Source organism: Eleginops maclovinus, chromosome 15 (genome assembly GCF_036324505.1).
Source record: "Eleginops maclovinus isolate JMC-PN-2008 ecotype Puerto Natales chromosome 15, JC_Emac_rtc_rv5, whole genome shotgun sequence".
In the NCBI taxonomy this organism is placed as follows: domain Eukaryota; kingdom Metazoa; phylum Chordata; class Actinopteri; order Perciformes; family Eleginopidae; genus Eleginops; species Eleginops maclovinus.
In genome coordinates this window covers 22,300,256-22,319,247 of record NC_086363.1, presented here as the reverse complement: position 1 = coordinate 22,319,247, position 18,992 = coordinate 22,300,256, and the positions used below count along the sequence as shown (strand labels likewise).

The following is an 18,992-nucleotide window of genomic DNA, read 5'->3' as shown; positions in this document are numbered from 1 at the left end:
GTATGGACTGCTGACATTTTTTTGAAGAACAAGTGAATGAAATTCCTTTTTTACTACTAAGGACTGCTTCCTGCACAGTTCACAGTTAGATATTCACAACAGTCACTGATGACATACAGGGTGATTCCGACTTTGTTGGGCTAATCTGGCGATACAGTGTCACAACGTTTGGATCAAATAATGTAGTGAGTTGCAAATAAAGTGCTAGCCTCGGCTATGTTGCAAGCTGAACATTTTGCAAATAGGTTTTATGCCCACCAAATGTTCCTAAAATTGTGTCAAAATATGGATGTATTCTTTGTTTCACAACATGCTGAAAGTGTTGAAGTGTTTTTTATGTGTTTTTGTATGTCACAAGCTGTAATGTTACAGCCAACAACTTTAGCTTGGTTATCTAGTCTGTCAGATGGCTAAGTTGATAAAAACTATGGCATTGTTGTGCCTGCTCAGTCTCCGTTTTCATTTATTTCATGTCAAAATGCGACTAAAAGATGGCAAACTTTAACTTAAGTTTAGCTAACTTGCTAACGTAAGATAAGTTGATAATATCTAACCGGTGCTGTTGTTAATACGCTCAGTGAATGTTCTAGTTTCGTAGTAGCTTTACTTCGACTAAAATTAACCCAGAAATAGCTGACCCGCTTATATGTATATGCTTTTACTTGGAGCTATGTTAAAAAAGGCCTTTCAAAGTTGCAAATTGCTTTATTTATGTTAAGAAGGTCATTGTACAGGTGTGGTTACATTTTACGTGATATTGAGGGGTGGGAAATTACTGACACATCTCTAAGCGGTTGATCAATCACAACAGAGCCGGCCAGCTAACCAATGAGTGGGAAAAAGGTGTTGCAGCACAGGCAGTACGAGAAAAAAAGAGCTTTTTGAACATTAAGGCATGAAAAGTTGTCACAGCAGAAGCACAAAATACAAATACGAACCAGAAACTGAGCATATGTACTCTTTAAACACAGTTATGCATTCAAAAGTGTTGAATTCAAATCCAAAAATGAAGGAAAAAAACTTGGACCTATACTTTTAAACATAAACATAAATGTGTGCACTTTTCCCATTTGATTTTGTCCTGCACTCTGTCCTGAGGTTCACCCATCAGGTGTCGCAGCTTGGTCCAGGATGATGGAGCCAGGTGTTTGTGAAGATGTGGCCTCTGACAGTGCTAGGTCTTATTTAATCCTTTTTCTTATGTTTTAACAAATAAGGTTTTAAAAACCAACTGTGGAATAGGACATTTCAGTTTGTTCAACTAAACCTACTTTTGCAGAAACACAATATTTGTTTTTCTAAATTTTGAATTTATTCATATCCAAAACATGTGACTTACAAGGCATGTCCACACATATATTGAGCATGCCCACAGTGTTAAAATCTCTTCAGTTTTCAAAAATCAACATGATAATAAAACGGTTTATTCTCAAGACTATAACTGTAATGTAGGGCTATGATTTGCAGAACAGAGGCTTATATCAATAGAGGAAGTAAGCAGTGTTGCCAATGTAAATTGCAGTACTACAGCAACTTAAAGTCAATCAATGTAAGTCAATCACTGAGACCAAATGTGAAGCAGATCAATGACAATTGTAAAATACAGTCAGATTAAGATTTGTAAGGAAATACCATGGCTTCATGTTATCCGAGGAATGCCCAGGCTGTCGGCACCATAACACCACACCATCTATCTGCTTATTTTTACAACAATTGCAGACACAGACATGCAAACATTTTCTAGTATTAACACAGCGTTAGACTGGCTTAATCACCAAGAAGTATGATTAGGAAATTCACTAATAGTGAGGATTCCATCTCTAGAGAAACACAATGCTTAGAATCACACTGTGTACACATCTGCCTCCGGTTCACCACTGAGGCCCAGCTTCTATCCATTCTTTCACTTTTATCAATTCCTGAATTTAATTTCCTTCACTTGTTTATCAAAGCAGTCCTTACTGTTGCTTCTTCTTCTCCACCAGCTTAACAAACTTCTGGATGTCTTCTGCCATCAGCTGGGGCTCTTCCATGGCGGCAAAATGGCCTCCACGGGCCATGGCCGTGAATGTCACAAGTTCACGGTATTTCTGTTTGACCCATAGTTTGGGAGTGTGCATCAGCTCGTTGGGGAAGCAGGCAAAGCCAGTGGGGACGAATACAGGCATCCTGTGTCAAGACAATGCGTGAGCAAAGAAAATGCTATTTACATGCTGCTAATACTTGAAACGTGTACACAACATATATTGCTGGTTATCAGTAAAGTCAAGGAAACTCCTAAAATGATGAAAATATCCTGTCAAAGTAAAACATTTTTCGAAGAACTTGAATGCATCTGTGCAGAACTCCTTAATTAAGTATTTGTGACTAGAACATTGTGGCCCAGGACTGATTTAAACTAATTTAAAACTAAAATGAACATCACACAGTTTCTACATCTGCTCTAGAAGAACCAAGACACTGCATTGGTCACATCAAACTTGGTGTTTGTCACTCACTTAGAGTGAGGTGCGTCAAGGCCTTTGCCAAAGTTTTCCTTGTAGAATCTCATGGAGGAGACAATGCAGCCTGATGTCCAGTAGATCATCACATTAGTCAGCAGGTCGTCAAGAGAGAATTTCCTGCAAGAACATGTAATGTATTAAAGAGTCTACTGAGAGGTTACTATCATTCATCCATATTTTCTGAAACTGAAGATATTTAATTAGTAAGACTGCTAAAACATGCCCCTAATGCAATTTAGAAGTGTGTCCTGCAGCAGACATAGCTCACATGAACATAGCTACATTATTGTTTTAATTGTCTTTCATCTTTATTTCTAGAGCATGTACGGCTTCAGATGCCCCCTGCCAACCCAGCACATAGCAGTACTCTGGAGGGAGGATGACCTCAGGACTCTTGTGGGACCACAGATTGCAAATATAAAGCACCCGTAGGTTTCTGCAGAGATGCTTATATTAAGTAAACACGATACTAAAAAGCAACATTTGAATATATAATTTTCTGTTATTAAGATAATACCAAACAACAAAACATTCATATTAATCAATTCATTACTTAAAACAACCGTCTGCTTTTTTTTAAATGTACAACTTTAGACTTTATGGTATTTTGTGTGGTTTCATTACATAAAGTAATATAATAACACATATTAGGTCTTGGCAAGTTTAACACAGACAATTATTTTAGCCCACATTAGCAGTTTCTTTTATTAATATTCTTCTTTTGAAAGTCGGTTGCTCACTGGCTCTGAATACACATACAGACAGACCATGGGTCAACAGGAGGAGTGGGATGTTGATTAGTATTGGCTGAGGATGGGCGTCATCACGGGTCTCAACCAATGAGAGCATTTAGGGCAGGCTTAAGACTGCTGCACAATCACATGAACTGGAACAGACAGAAGTGGGGGGACAGACACATGGAGAAAGGAACATAACTCTGACATGGACATCTACATGTATACATATACATATACAGTACACTGCTCGGCCAAAAAAAAGGTCACAAGCCTGTGGGGGCAGTGCTATGATCTGGGGTTGCTGCAGTTGGTCTGGTCTACGTTCAGCAATGTTATGTGTCCAAAGAATGAGGTCAGCTGACTGCCTGAATATACTGAATGACCAGGTTATTCCATCAATGGATTTTTTCTTCCTATATGGCACGGGAATGTTCCAAGATGAGGGTTATGCCAGGATTCATCGGGCTCAAATTGTGAAAGAGTGGTTCAGGGAGCATAAGACATAATTTTCACACATGGATTGGGCCACCACGAAGTCTAGACCTGAACCCGATTGAGAATCTTTGGGATGTGCTGGAGAAGACTTTGCGCAGTGGTCCAAATCTCCCATCATCAATACAAGAATTTGGCGAAAAATGAATGCAACTTTGGACAGAAATAAATGTTGTGACATTGCAGAAGCTTGTTGAAACGATGACAGCGAATGCTTGCCGCAATCAAAGTTTAAGGCGGTCCAACGAATATTAGAGTGTGTGACCTTTTTTTAGGCCAGGCAGTGTATATAGCTATATAAAACACTAACCGAAAGGGGGGGGGGACCCCCTTTCCGTTAGCATATTGAGGAGTTGCATATTCAGAAAATGTACTTTATGACTACACTTCTGTTTTTGCTCAGTTCCGTTTGGTCATGTCTTTCTTTTAAAGACTTATGGACTACTACATTTCGTTGTGCATCCCTCTGTGGCCGAGAGCATTGTCATGGTAAAGAATAGTATGTTAAATGTCGTGGTGAAAGCAAAGATCAGCACCAACTTTCTTTATCTATAGAGTGTACCTGGTGAGTCCTCCGTCCTCCAGGTTCCTGAAGTCACGGCTCGTCCACGTGGAGAACTTCTCCAGAACGTAAGCAGCCAGGCCTACTGGGGAGTCATTCAATCCTCGACCTGAGGGGAAATTAAACCAGAAACAAGAGAAATAATAAAACAATTTAAGATGATATCAATCCTTTCTACTCCAGCGAAGCTGGTCTGGAGTTCGATGTCAGAAGTCCTTACCCACAGTGTCAGGCTTGGTGGCCTGGATGTGCATGTAGCCGGACTCTTTTATGGACTCTACCACCAGTTTGTCCATGCAGGGGTAGAGACGCTGAACGTCTACTTCAGTGAAGCCAAACAGTTTTGGGAAGCGTCGACCAAGCATGATGGATAAAGCAATAGGCAGCCCCGGTTTAGACGGGGGGGCGAAGTTCACATGCAAGCCTCTGACAGTCCTGGGGTATTGAATACACACAGAAAAGATTCAACACAGTACAATGTATAAATACCTTTACACAGAGTGTGTGTGTCTTACTTGGGCTTCAGCTGAGCCATGTTGGTGGTGACCAGCCAGCCCCAGTCTCCTCCGTGAGCGTAGAACTGCTCGAAGCCCAGCCGCTGCATCAGTTTGTGGAAGATGTGTGCTGCACAAACTGAATCAAAACCTGTACACACACACACACACACACACACACACACACACACACACACACACACACACACACACACACACACACACACACACACACACACACACACACACACACACACACACACACACACACACACACACACACACACACACACACACACACACACACACACACACACACACACACACACATGAAAGACTTTGTGTGTCCTCTTTTCATCAATGGTTTTAGCCTTGACTCACCTTTTTTCTGTGGTGCTTCTGAAAATCCATACCCTGGTATGGAAGGACACACTACCTCAAACACAAGGTCATGTGGGTCTGTGGGTTCTGTCAGCAGAGGTATCAGTCCGTAGAACTCATAGAAGGAGCCCGGCCAGCCGTGAATCATTATCAGAGGAATGGCAATAGATCCCGCCGGCACATTCTTGGGCTTCATGTGCAGGTAATGGATATTAATGCCTGGGTGGCAGTCCAAAAAGGAAGAAAGAGAAGAAAAAGGGTTTAGAGAAGGGCAACATCTTCTTCATGAATGTTTCAGCAGTGCACACTCACCTTCAATGTTGGTTTTGAAGTGGGGGTACTGGTTGAGTTTGTCCACTTGTCCCCTCCAGTCAAAGTCATGTCTCCAGTAAGAGACCACCTTCTGCAGGTACTGGGAGTTAAAGCCATAACTAAACTGACTGTCCTCCAGTGAAGGGACAGGGCGAGTCTGGTCAATCCTCATGTATAGGTCCTGCAAGACGGAAGAAAGAAAGATAGAGATAGACAGTTTGCAGGGGAACATGAGTCAATGCTTTGGAATTATCTTGAGTAATGGCTTGAGGAGTCAGATTGGTGTCACATTTAAAATCGGGATTACAAATAGGATTACAATGTTGCATTACATTTTCAAATAATGAACAATATATTAAGAGGCGCATGCACACAACTGTTCACGAGTCTCCCAACACCGAGAGAAACAAGTCTCGTGTGAAACCATCATCGTGAACTCCTTCAAAAAACGCTTTCTTTGGGTGGCGATTGGAATAGGTAGGCATGCTGTCTGAATTAGCTTTTCTTTTTTATATCTGCTTTTTTCTAAACATCTTCTGTTTGAAAATGTAGTAGGTGGATACTTGATTGGCTTAGATACTGTCGACGCCCTATCCGTATTCTTTAGTAAACTGAAAAAGTGCACATTTCTTCTCTGTAAACTGTACTGTTCTGTCGGCTAGTAATCTATAGGCCTGCTGCCTGAATCTGCTTTATAGTATTCACTTTCTTTGTGTATGTTCCTTTTTTGAAATTTAGTAGGCCTATGTGAACCTATATGTTCATAAAAAAGTAAGTGAGTTTACAGACCCGGATCGATAATTAACACATTTTTAATTCTCAAGGGGAGCTTCTATTCTAACCGGAGCAGACAGGGGGCGAAAGAGATAGAATCGATAGATAGAAGATAGAATCGGAGGATGAAACCCTCTTTATTTGTCACATACATGCACACAGCAGAGCACACACAGTGAAATTAGTCCTCTGCATTTAACCCATCCTAGTACTAGGAGCAGTGGGCAGCTATCGTGCAGCGCCCGGGGAGCAATGGGGAGGGGGGATTGGAGGTGTCCGGTGCCTTGCTCAAGGGCACCACAGCAGGGCCTAGGAGGTGAACTGGGACCTCTCCAAGTAGCAGTCCACTTTCCATATTTCAAGTCTGTTCGGGGACTTGAACCGGCGACCCTACGATTCCCAGTCCAAGCCCCTACTGACTGAGCCACTGCTGGACCAGAGAGTGTTCGATCCAGGGAGAGAAACACGTAAGAAGTGACGAGTTAGCGGCAGACAGGGGAAGAAGAATAACTACACACGGCACTCTCTAAGAATATAAAGTGGACAGTGAAAACAGAACTTTCAACACAGAATGGACAGACACATTCATGTTCATCCTGCCCGGAACACAACACCAGTGTGTCTCATACAATGTTGGGCATGTTACTTCCAAAATGTAAAACAGTACATATTACTAGGGCTGCCTTCGACTTGAGATTTTTCTTGTGACAAATGACAAAGTGAAATGCCACTATGACACAAAGCACAACGTCCAAGACCAATCATACCCACTTAAATCTGAACTGCGGTCACAGAAAATAAACTGATTTTAATTCCTGGCAGGACAAGCTAGAGCGCAATTCTCTCACTGAACTAAAGAAAGCGTGTGTGTGTGTGTGTGTGGGGGGGGGGGGGTATAGGAGGGTAAGAAAGAAAAAGTGTCAACATGTTCAATTGGTAAGATGTGTCGACACTGATATATTTTGTCTAAGACTGTGAAGTCAAGATTTGAAACACTTTTTTTTTTTCAAAGGGAAACTCAAGCTGCTGCTTCTGTATTTTATGTTTCTAAAATGAAGCACTTTTAAAAAATATCTTTCAAAAGCTATTTTATATATTTTCTTTTATATTAAATGCAGCCCTGAGAAGATCATTAAACATAAAGTATATACAGTTTTATATTTCTGTACAGATCAATGTTAAGTGACAATAACTATTGTTGAATTGTTTTGTAATTGTTCTTTCTTTATTTGATTTTCAGTCAGTTGTTGATTGCATGCAGACATTGATACAGCTACTAGGCTACCTCAATATATATCACACTAATTCCTAATGCAAGTTAGACATTATGATGTTCCGGACCTTGCTTCAGGACATTTTCTCTAACTGGACCCCCTTTAATTGTATTTGAATAGCATTGGTCTATAGAATATTACCGGAACTTGCTTGCTTAATGAAAGGCAGTTTAAAATGTATTATCACAAAGCAAAGTTTTTGGGTTTCTTCTTCTCTAAGGTCCTTAATTCATAATTCATACACTTGATTACATTTTTTACATGTACATTTTAATTGTAACAGTAACCGTCCTAATACTGCTTGAGTGATAAACTAAAAGGGAATCTAACCTCAAGCTCTTTATCACTGGTGCTGACTTGAAAGGGTAAAATAGTGACGTCTTCCCCCTCATCAGGGGGTGCACCGGGCCCCCACCAGCCATCCTCGGCGATCAAGACCTGCTTCCTGCTCCTTTGAACCAGGAAGATGAGTCCTCCAATCACCAGGCAAACCAGCAGCTCTGTGAACATGGTGCTCAGTGTCTGGGGGGGGGGGGAGAGAACAAATCAAAGATGCTATGAAAAATACTACACATAATATAACATTTAAACGTTTTGATGATTTAACAGCTGTTTGCTTGTTTGCTATGTTAATCTTTCATGTAGGAAGAGAATCAATTAAAGTGGTGATTCCTTTTGAGATATAAATAGTTTCCTTCCTTTGTTTATGACTGCTGACAAACTGCTGAACAAAACATTTAGCCAGAAGATTTTAATTTTCCTAAGATAACGTTTTTATGACAATGGTTCAAAATATGTGTTGATAAGATCATTTCTCTAAATTTAATTTTCTGTCAGTCCTTTCATCCTATCTTCATACAGAACTGTACCTTCACCTTATTGAGTGATGTAAGGATTGCAACATGGAGGCTATTATTTTGAGCTTTATTAAAAAATGTTTTTGCTGTTTTATACCTGATATGAGCAACATAATAAAGAATCATTGAAGTGTAACTAAATGTGACATTATGTATAACTAAAACCAACTGAACAATGGTGTGGTTTGAAGGCACACGTTTTGATTTCACGAATTTAGAGAAACAGCAGCCGAACAAAGGGGTCCTGTGGTGCAGGCCAGAGGATCAGAGAGCAGGCTGCAGGCACAGCTCAAAGTCCTGCTGAAAGTTTAACTCTTCATGAGCTCCATGACCCTAATGCATTCAGGACACCAGATAGAGACCACGGTGAATGGACTTCAACGAGCCGTATCATACCAAGTTACTGCAGAAACTGTCACATTACGAAGTGTACTTCAGAAGCTGCTGGATAACGTCATTATTTTCCGGCACAGATATACAAGTCTACGCATGTAATAAATCCTGGTAAAATCCTCAAGTGGGAAAGTCAATATTTGCCTCCGTGCTCTTTATTGCAGTGAAGTGTGTTGTGGAGTCACTTAAAGCAACTGTACGCTGTTGACTAACTGCTGCAGAAGGAAGGTGTTTACCTGTCGCTGCTTGGTCCTGCTGGCTCCTCGGATCTCTGAACACACACACACTGACAGCGGGGTGTGCTTCAGGCTGCATGGACAATGGCTCTGGTGGGTTGTAGTTTATGGCGTATGAAGCGAAGAATATGAGGCTTGACTGGACTGTGAGGGACGTGTGGAAATGCCAGAGGTGCATCATGGGATATGTAGTATTCTGCAGGTTACGACCAGTTTTGTGAGTACAGGTTCTGTAGGGATTGGGCCTCCGCAAAATCGTTTGACACAAAAGTCCCCATTAGTAAAAACTTGTGTACAAACTAAAAAGAAACATTTCCTGCCGTGTTTCATTTATGTTTTGACTCTTTTCTCGTTGCAGTACCCTACTTACCGCATCCTGTTGAGCTGAATTCATGCTATCAGGGAGAAAGCACTTAGGAACTCAGCATCACGCGCGCGCGCGCACACACTCTCTCACACACACACACACACACACACACACACACACACACACACACACACACACACACACACACACACACACACACACACACACACACACACACACACACACACACACAGAACAGAAGGTAACATTCTCTGGGTCTGCTGCTTGAACCCCGAGAAGTTCAGAGACTCGTGGCAGAGCATTGAAGATCTGCAGCCTCTGTCCTCTGTGGAATCGCCGGCTTTTAGAAAGCGTGTCAACCACATCCCCGTTAACACACCAATGACAAGGTGAGCTAACGTTGCCATAGAGACTCGTGCATATACAGCAGGTTACAGGGCCGTGCAGAGGCTCCACTAAGATGTTATTAATAAGACACAGAGACGTAATGTTACCGGTATCAAATATTATTCAGCCCAGTTAAACGGAGCATACGTTTAATTTCAGCATACTGCCATAGATAGCTTTAATTAATGTGCTGCAATAAACTACATTTTAGCATTTAAAGTCATACTTTTGCGGTTATTTTTGGTGAAAGTAACGCAAAGTAACGCAAAAGTAGTGTAACGCATTACATTTCAGAGACAGTAATAATGTAATGTAACTTATTACTTTAAAAAGACAGTAATAAGTAATATGTACTGTATTACATGTTGGTAGTAACTGGCCCATCACTGTTGGCTAATGTTGTGGGATGAGATGTGCAGCGATAGAAACTGTGAGAATGAGTGTAGTCAATGTGGGAGGGATTAACGAATCATGGAGATCTGATTGTCCAAAGAAAGAAAATGAGGTACAAATAATAAAAGAGCTGGTCCAAGAAAATAATAAATGACGAAGAAGAGCCAAAGAAAGGGAAGAGTCTAGGAAACAGGGAGTGTACAGCAGGTAGGAGTCATGAGGACTATTGTTTAATATGTAAGGACACAACTAAGTGTTTAGTGCAGGGGGGTCCAAGCTAAAGCCTGAGGGGCAAATTTGGCCGGTTGTCCATTTTCAATCGGCCCTCAACAAACTCAAAAAGTATAATGGAATATGGCCCACATCTGAAATGTGTGCTTGTCTTTTATTGTACTTCTTAAATATGTAAACATTTATTTCCCCTTATTATAGTAAATCTGAGGCTTCTGTTTGAAGGAATGAGCTGCCAACACTTTTTGTAACAAAATAAAGTGAACCCTATGGAGAGCTGTTAGGTAGGCTGTTTGTTTCTTAAAGCATAATTTGAAGAATCGAGCATCTTTTACCTAGGGTACATATGTGATTGATTTGGCTTACTTAGAACTTAATTTATGGGACATTATACCTCGAGTAAGAGGCCAGCCCTTTGTATGTTTTCTCTGTTTGTGGCCATCAGTGAAAATGGTTTGGACACCACTTGTTTAGTTTCCACGGTGATCCACTCTGCTGCTGAGGTAAAAAGAAAGTCTGAGAGAATTGAAATCATTATTGATGCCGCAAGAACGTTTCTGAACATTGTGGGAGTTAGTGGAGAGGAAGTGCAGGCAGCCTGTTGGCTGTGCTTGTCCTGATTTTTATTTTGCGATAGCATTGCTTGAGAGAACCTGACAATAAGAACTTCACCAAAGTTTAAAGAATCATAAGTCCCTGCTCAATCCCCTCTAGACCCTGAGTCCTCCTTTAGTATCAGACTGATATAGTGACTGACTATAGTCTACAGATGGAAATGAGGTCTTGCGTCTTCTGCTTGGAGTGTACAGGAACAATATTGTGTGTCATGTCTCTAAGCTTTGTACACAAGTGAGTGGTTAAACCTGTGTGTCTAGCCATCACACATCACGTACAGTATGATGAGCCTGCTCTCCTCAGCATCAGGCCATGCTACATGTTGCTTAGAGCTGAGCAGTAAGTGTTAACGCCTGGTGGCTAAAGCTCAAAATGAATAGAAACAAACCATGAAGTCGGGTGAACTGATCAAAGATTAGGCTGTTTTATCCCTGATGTCTCCCTGAAAAGTATCATTGACCAATGTGCAATCACACCAGCCATAAGGCCAGATCAGGGGGGCTGTTTGTTTCCTGATCTGTCATTATGAGAGACAAAGGATAGTGTGAAGAATATCACTTTAATTTTGGCATCATATGCAAAAACTAGGTACATTTAAAGAAAATGGAATAATAAATAGAAGGCTAGATGTAATCTTCATATCACTGATGAATGCAACAATTAAAGGCTATACAAGCCACATACAAAGGACCCCATACGTACATACATACTGTGTATAATCTATCATTCAATATGATTGTTCTAATAATTGAACTTTTTCATTTAAATCCTGTTAAAATGTTGCCAAGAAACCTGTCAGCTCATGGCATTCCAGTATTTGTTATTCAAAGACTATGTAAAATACAAACAATATATTTAGAATGGAAAAGTTTGATATAATTATATATAATGATAAAAGCAAATCTCATTATAATATGTAGTTAAATGATATTTTTTTGATCTATTAAATTATACTTTGTGTCCTTCCCTTCACACAGGTACACCCATAGGGTCCGATTCTGTCTGCCTTTCAGCTGCACAGGTTAGATGTTAGAGGCTGGGGACAGCAGGGGGGGAAGTGAAGTCAAAAAACAATTTTGATGACATTTCTCTGGTACATATAAATTACATTTTTGGGTGACTGGATTCCTTAGTTTAAAAATGAGTGTAGTTGCATTTTATAGTCTCTATTGCAGATCTGCCTAAGATTCATGTGTGTTTAAGTGTTATTATTACAAAGATGGTAAAAGGTTATGAATATAATCTTTTTTTTTCTTCAATTAAAGGTCCCCTATTATGCTTTTTCGGTTTTAACCCATCCTTTCGTGTGTTATGCATCTTTTTCTGCATGTAAACGGTCTGCAAAGTCACAAACCCTCAAAGTACACCCTGTAACGAATAAAACTCTAAAGCAGAAAAGACATGTCTATGCTGCCCTCCAACGCCTCGTTGGAGATTTATATATTTTTCTTCCGGTTGCTATTGACGTCAGGAGTTCCGACAAGGCGTTAGGACAAAGAGTGAATAGAGATACTATACAGAGATGCTGTATGAGGAAACCAATGTGATTTTGGAACATTGAACAATGTACATCTATTCTAGTACACCTCAACAATGGAATTATAATCAGTAAAAACGGCCACAATATGGGACCTTTAAGGTTTTTAAACATGTTGCAAACAATACCAACACAACACAAATAACTCAGTGATCCTGGCTGTGCTGGGGTAAACAAACATTTATTGAAAACTGTAAAATTGATTTTCAGAAGACAAATTGGCTATTTGAAGGTGTGGGGACTTACTTCACACTCTTAAGGAAATCAAAAGCTTCACTCATGACCATGAGGAAAAACTAAAAGTGTGCTGTGCCGAAATCCAACATACAGCTACATACTGCGGATGAATAAAATAGAATAAACATGCAGTGTCTTAATCGCTCTCATTTGTCACCCTTTTTAAAATGGAAATGCAGAAATCAAGGCGCCAAAGCTACACTGCATTAGAGAATTTGGACATTTTGTCCTACATTACTGCAACTTTGCTTCCACCTCTGCATTATCTTAAATGACCCAGCAGCTTAGACTGAGCTTACTTTATAGTAACACCATCAGGGGTGGGATCACAGATGCCTGAAAAATAGGATGATAAGATTTTAAATGGAAATTATATAATAAAAAAAATCCTGAGAGTATCAAAAATGGACAGTATTAATATCACATCTCTGATGTATTAAATCCACGCAGGGAGCCACATCCCATCTCAGACCCCACACTGCTACAGCACTGTGTATTTTGTGTCCAGCAGGCTCAGTCCAGTGCTGCTACAGATCTTCAATCTATGTCCATCGAACCGCTGTGCGTCTCTTTGGACACCATGAGTCTCATCAGTTTTCCGTGGAGCTTCTCAATCTTCTTTACGTCCTGGGCCTGGTCTGTCTTGTACTGTAAACACTGTTGGGATGGACAGAAGACAACTTGAGGGCCATTATTCGATTGACCAATTGAGGCGACAGAATTATTATTAATGTTGTAAATTATGAAGTCGCAAGAACGATTATTCTAAGAGTCCCAATTTCACCTATGTGCTCTCCTGCCTGTGCCTTCATGTTGCCTGGAAACTGAGGTCTACTTCTCCTTCCTCAACGTCCTCAAGCTCATCAGTCCAAACTTTTTAACAAACATTTAAAAATTGTGAATTGTAGAGTATCTCCAATACAAAGGCTTGTCTGGTTGGACATACTAGTATCATCATAAGTTGAGACGTACCCCAGCCGATTAAAGGTATTACAGTGATGAACACACATTAGGTAGAGAGCAGAGAAACAGTTTATACTTTTCTTTAAACATTTCATCACGGCCTCACTCACCACAGCGTTGTCGGTCACTTTGATACACAGGTTCCCGTCGCAGTGTCTGTACTTTAGAACCACCCGAACCTGGACACGGTGAAGTTAAATTCAAAGATTAGAACCACTTGAACATCTAAACATGACACAGCTTTGTGGTGGACACATTCACTTGCCACCAAGATATCCAACTAACAATCTGTCGTTAGCATGCTAAGCTACTTTACATGTAAAGTGTTTCACCTTCATGGGGTCTGTCAGATACAGCTTCTCTGCTGCGCGGGAAAACTCCTCCCAGGTCTGAAAGTAAGGCATTATCAACAAAGTGCAGTGGCTATTGTTTTTAATAATAATTCAGTATTATGGTGCCTGAATGTGTCGACAGCTCTGCTAACAGAATACCACATCAGCACTAGCGTGAACACAGCCAATCATATTCAAGAGAATCTTCTCCTTCTTTTGGTTAAATGGCGGTACACAAAACAACGTTTTAAGGTGCATGCTGCCACCTACTGTACGGGAGTATGTAAAGACTGAAAGACATTTTTTAAAATGATTACGTTAAAGAGGAAAAAAATACTGTAAAATAATACGACTAAATAAAGCCCGTGAAACTTCTCGCATCTCCAATTGGACTAAACACAATCTCTTCTGGGGATACCGCTACAAATAAAAGCCTGTAACCCATAAATTGTGAAGTTTCTTGTATTATTCAGTAACATTGCATAGTGAATTATTGTGCTTATCTTGTTAGGATTGTGCTTGGCACCCTCTGGTGGGTGAACCTTAAGCTGACTGAAAACGCTGACCTTACCAGCACAAAGTATAGCGCTGAAAATAGGACAAGTACCCCATAGGGGGCGCTGGGGCTCTGCCCCACCAGCTGTTGAGGGGAAAAAATATTTTTTGCATATTTTTTTTTAAATCAATGTCAGTTTTACTTAATAGTGTGTGTGCCTACATGCAATTTAAATCATTTAAACAACATTTCCACCAACTAACACTCATTAAACAGTGAATTTCCACTGACAGACAGTGTATCATTCTCTCATGGGGCGATCGGCAAAGTGCCCCTGACCGGCAGCTAAACAGCCAATCCGGTTATGGTTGCTAGGGGGAAATTATGAATAATTGGCCTATCAACGTCGCCAAATTTAACGCCGGTGGGGCGCTGGAAATTTAGCCCCAACTGCTACGTAAAATGCGTGAAGGTTTAGGATTGCTGTAGCTACATAAGGAGCCAGCGATAGTTTTTTTTCGTAGTGCGACTCCCAGACTCTGTCCTACCCTACGTGGGGAAAAAATACGCGCGACGACGAAGAGAGATGATGGCGATGTAATATGTAATAATATTATAGTATGTAATTGTAATATAGTTGTGGAGAATGCTTTGTTGTTTCTCTCAGGCTGTGACATGCAATGACAACTGTATGGCACTGATGCTGTTTTCTCCAAGTAAATGCATTTTTCCTTGAGAGAGGGTATTAAAATAATCTGTTTATGTAAACATTTTTGAAAATAACTTGGTTCTAAATTCTTTGTATATGTTACATTTTAATAGGAAAGTTCTGTTTCATTCTCTCTTCTCAACCCACACTCACTCATTCACTCACTCACTGTTGATTTGTGTAGATTCAGCTGAAATCATACCCTTGTTGTTAATTTATCCCTTGATTGTATTGTATAGTATTTGATAGCATAAAGTCTAATATAGGCTAGCTGTAAATTGTTACTTTTTCTGTGAAGCTGGAAACTGTGAAATTAAATTATTATTGTGGAACTGTAGTCATTTTCCGACTGTTCATTTGAATGCTTATGCTAGATTAGGCAGGGAAATCTGTTGGCACATTGAAGTGGAGTGGTGTCAGAATTAGAATCAGAATCAGAATCAGAATCAGAAATACTTTATTTCTCCCAAAAATGTTTGTTACTGCAGCAAAATACAATACAATATGAAGCATAGCAAAACATTTGAAATACAAATAAGAAACATACAGATAGTAAATAGTGCAATGTTATGGAATATTAAATTAAATATAATATAAATGTACAATGTAAAGTTTAAGTGTAAAGTGTGCATGTTATGTCCAGTTAACAGAAAGGCTATGAAGCAGTGAGTTGTATGCCAGCCAGAGGGGAATTATTGTGAAGTGTTATTGCAGGCGTGATTCCGTTTTTTTGCAGTTCATCTGTGAAGCTGCACTTTCGCTTCGGCATTTTGTGCGCAATGCTGCTCCGCTGTCTGCTCTGATCCCTCTGTGTGCGTGTGTGGCAGAGCCGCCCACAAGACATCCTCTCGGGAATTACGCCACGCAACAAAGTGCCGTAGAATTCTGTGCAAAGTGCCAGTCAATGTAAGTACACGCTTAACAGTCACATGAAAAACAGTGAAAACCGGACCATTTCATACATTTATAAAAATAAAAAAAACCGGACGCTCCGGACAGGACGTAAAAAGAGGACATGTCCGGGCAAAAGAGGACGTTTGGTCACCCTAATACAGCGGTTCCCAAACTTTTTTTTGCGGCCCACCCCCTTCTACGTCCCAACCGGGTTGACGCACCCTCCAAAAAAACGCCCAAAAAAAAAACTAAAACAAACGCAACAAAGCTTTGTTTTATCGCCATATAAATAACTTTGTCATGAGACCTTCCACTTGACAGTTTCCCTGATTTCAGCCAGTTAATCATATTTGAAAGAATGAATGAAACTTGTTGGCGTGCATATATCCTAGGCTACAGTGAAACGTAGAAGAATTTCTATCAAAAACTAATAAATTATAGTTTTTTTATTTAAAATAAAAGGGATTACAAAGGAAATGTTTTTTCGTCCTGTTTTTTATTGTAGCCTATGGAAAAATCCCTCTTAAAAACCAACATTGTGTAATATTTTTACACCAGACCACCATTACATGTTTCATCACGCGCACCCCCTGGTGGCAGCTCGCGCACCACACTTTGGGAATCCCTGCCCTAGTAGGTAAACAGAAGGGGGTGTATGTGCGTCCCGGACACACATACACGCGGTTTAATTGGCTAGCACTTGTATTGGCACTTTACATATGCGGGATATGATTGGCTGGCACTTCCGTCTACGCTTGAAAAGTTAAACCTTTTTCAACTTTCACCGCGAGCAACGGAGCCAAAACGAAGCAATGGAACCACAATGCAGTTTGGCAACGCTTGACATCACCCTATTCAAAGTGAAAGGGAAGCGTCAACGCAACGGAACCGTGGGGACAGGCTGTTACAATGATGGCGGAACAGCCATATATGTTTGAACCGGAGTCCGATCCTGAGAAGGATCGGACACCGGTTCGAAGGACACAGAACAATGTGATGGACCTGATCCACCGTCCCAAAGCAGACTGGAGCAGGCGGTTTCACAGTTGAACGTTTTTGTTTTGTATCGCTCTTAAATTTCAGCTGTAATGTTTAGAACTGAAACAAAGTAGGAACAGCCTCGTCCTTCAGTACTGTACGCTTTGCATATCGGCATCAACCTGTGCAAGGTTTTTGAAGCTGCCCTCAAAGAAGTACAGCACGGTACTTCGAACCGTTGAAGGAACAGTGTTAAAAATACATTTCAACCACTGACTTTTCGTGGTATTGCCTTCGGTAAGGCAAACAGATAACATTTCCCCTCACATTTTAGGGCAGCCCTTGACATTTCAGCCTTCCAACAGTAAATGGTCGGCTGGCAGTGGGTGTGCGTATTGGTCTAGTCTTTCTCTAAGTGTGGTCCGCGGACCACTGGTGCTCCGTGAGCAACTCCTAGGGATCCGTGAGTATTTTGGTAAAATGTCACATTTGAAATTAATATATTATAAGTTTAAAGTGTTTCTCAAACTGTCTTAAAATAGCATATATGTAGCGTAGCTACGTAGGTTTGTAGCTACATGGGTTACGATCTTACGTCATAAATGATTTGTTCGGTCAATTTGAGCTGTCAACTGACAAGATGGATCGATGGCTAAAGACAGGGTCAGTTAAAAGAAAATTAAATATCAAATCTGACGCGCAACAGTCAAGGTGCATCGTCCTGATCCAGCTGATTCAGCAACTACAAGTGGTTCGGCCGCAGCGACAAGTGATTTTATCTGCGTTACTGAGTCCCAGGAGAGCGGTTTGCCGTCTAACCACCACGCGGCTGAAAGCTATGAAACTCAGCTTGATCGCAGAAAGTCCAGCGCTAAAGTGAAGCGAAAATATCACAGCGACTACATAAAATTTGGATTTTTTTGGACTGGAGATGAAGAGGATCCCAATCCACACTGTGTTTTGTGCTATGAATCGTTGGCGATAGACGCGCAGCTTGTGAACAGGCGAAGCAGGCAACTGCTTGGGGCCCTGAGCCGCTAGGGGGCCCCCAAGAGTTGGCATGTTAAGCCAACTACTAGTTACCTTATGAAAGTAAGTGTTTATCGCCGACGGCGATAAACACTTACTTTCATAAGGTACGCACACCAACCGGCACATACGCATTTAACACTGATGTTACAGGCGCTTAACTTGTATAGTAACAAACTACGTTAATTACTATTTGGCCGTGAACTTAAACCTGCTACTCTCCAACTGCACATGCGCAGCGTTGCTAGGCAACGTCACGTAAATAAAGGGTCTTTTCGTAAACATATTCCGATTGGATGGAATGTTGATTGACATTGGCTTTGCCGAGTCAGAAACCCAACTTCCCGCCCGGTTTCGAAAATGAACGTATGTGAATGGGTGACGTCTCTAGGTCAGTTATCCCACTTCATGTTAACCCGTGTGATGCCATCGTTCATTAAATTGGAAACTAAGCTGGAGGAAAATGAAGAGGAGCTATCCATCTGGTTGTGAGAAGAAGAAGAAAAAAAAAGATGATGAAGAAAAAAGAAAGAAAGACAGTGGTAAGTGGAGCAGATAATGATCTAAGCATAACATCAACAGGAAATGACTCCTGTTATTGAACTACTGATAGTGTTAGTTATTGTTGAACTAACAGGGAGACAGACTAGCAGCTAGTGTTAAGCTAGCTACTATGAATGCTATGATAGCAATGAATAATGAAAGCTATGCCCAAGGAGAACAATTACAAATCTCTTTCATATCTCTCCTCAGGATCTTTACTTAAATTTATGACCACAAAAAAAACAGATCAAGTGCCCCTACCAAATGCTGACGATGAAAACCGTAAGTCCAGTGTTCCACTTTA

At 40.7% G+C, this 18,992-nt stretch overlaps 2 protein-coding genes across 2 annotated transcripts; both read right to left on the bottom strand.

Moving 5' to 3' along the window:
• Positions 1-685: 685 nt before the first annotated feature.
• ephx1 (epoxide hydrolase 1, microsomal (xenobiotic)) lies at positions 686-9,246 on the bottom strand. Its single transcript, XM_063902241.1, has 9 exons — positions 9,017-9,246; positions 7,861-8,052; positions 5,483-5,663; positions 5,171-5,389; positions 4,811-4,940; positions 4,516-4,730; positions 4,296-4,404; positions 2,499-2,621; positions 686-2,169 (listed from the first exon to the last, which is right to left on the bottom strand). Exons 2-9 carry the CDS (start codon positions 8,038-8,040, stop codon positions 1,959-1,961), a joined length of 1,368 nt encoding a protein of 455 aa, XP_063758311.1. The 5' UTR covers positions 8,041-8,052; positions 9,017-9,246; the 3' UTR covers positions 686-1,958.
• A 3,421-nt stretch (positions 9,247-12,667) lies between these two features.
• Positions 12,668-14,285, bottom strand: srp9 (signal recognition particle 9). Its single transcript, XM_063902751.1, has 3 exons — positions 14,040-14,285; positions 13,818-13,886; positions 12,668-13,401 (listed from the first exon to the last, which is right to left on the bottom strand). Exons 1-3 carry the CDS (start codon positions 14,109-14,111, stop codon positions 13,282-13,284), a joined length of 261 nt encoding a protein of 86 aa, XP_063758821.1. The 5' UTR covers positions 14,112-14,285; the 3' UTR covers positions 12,668-13,281.
• Between the last annotated feature and the right edge of the window lie 4,707 nt (positions 14,286-18,992).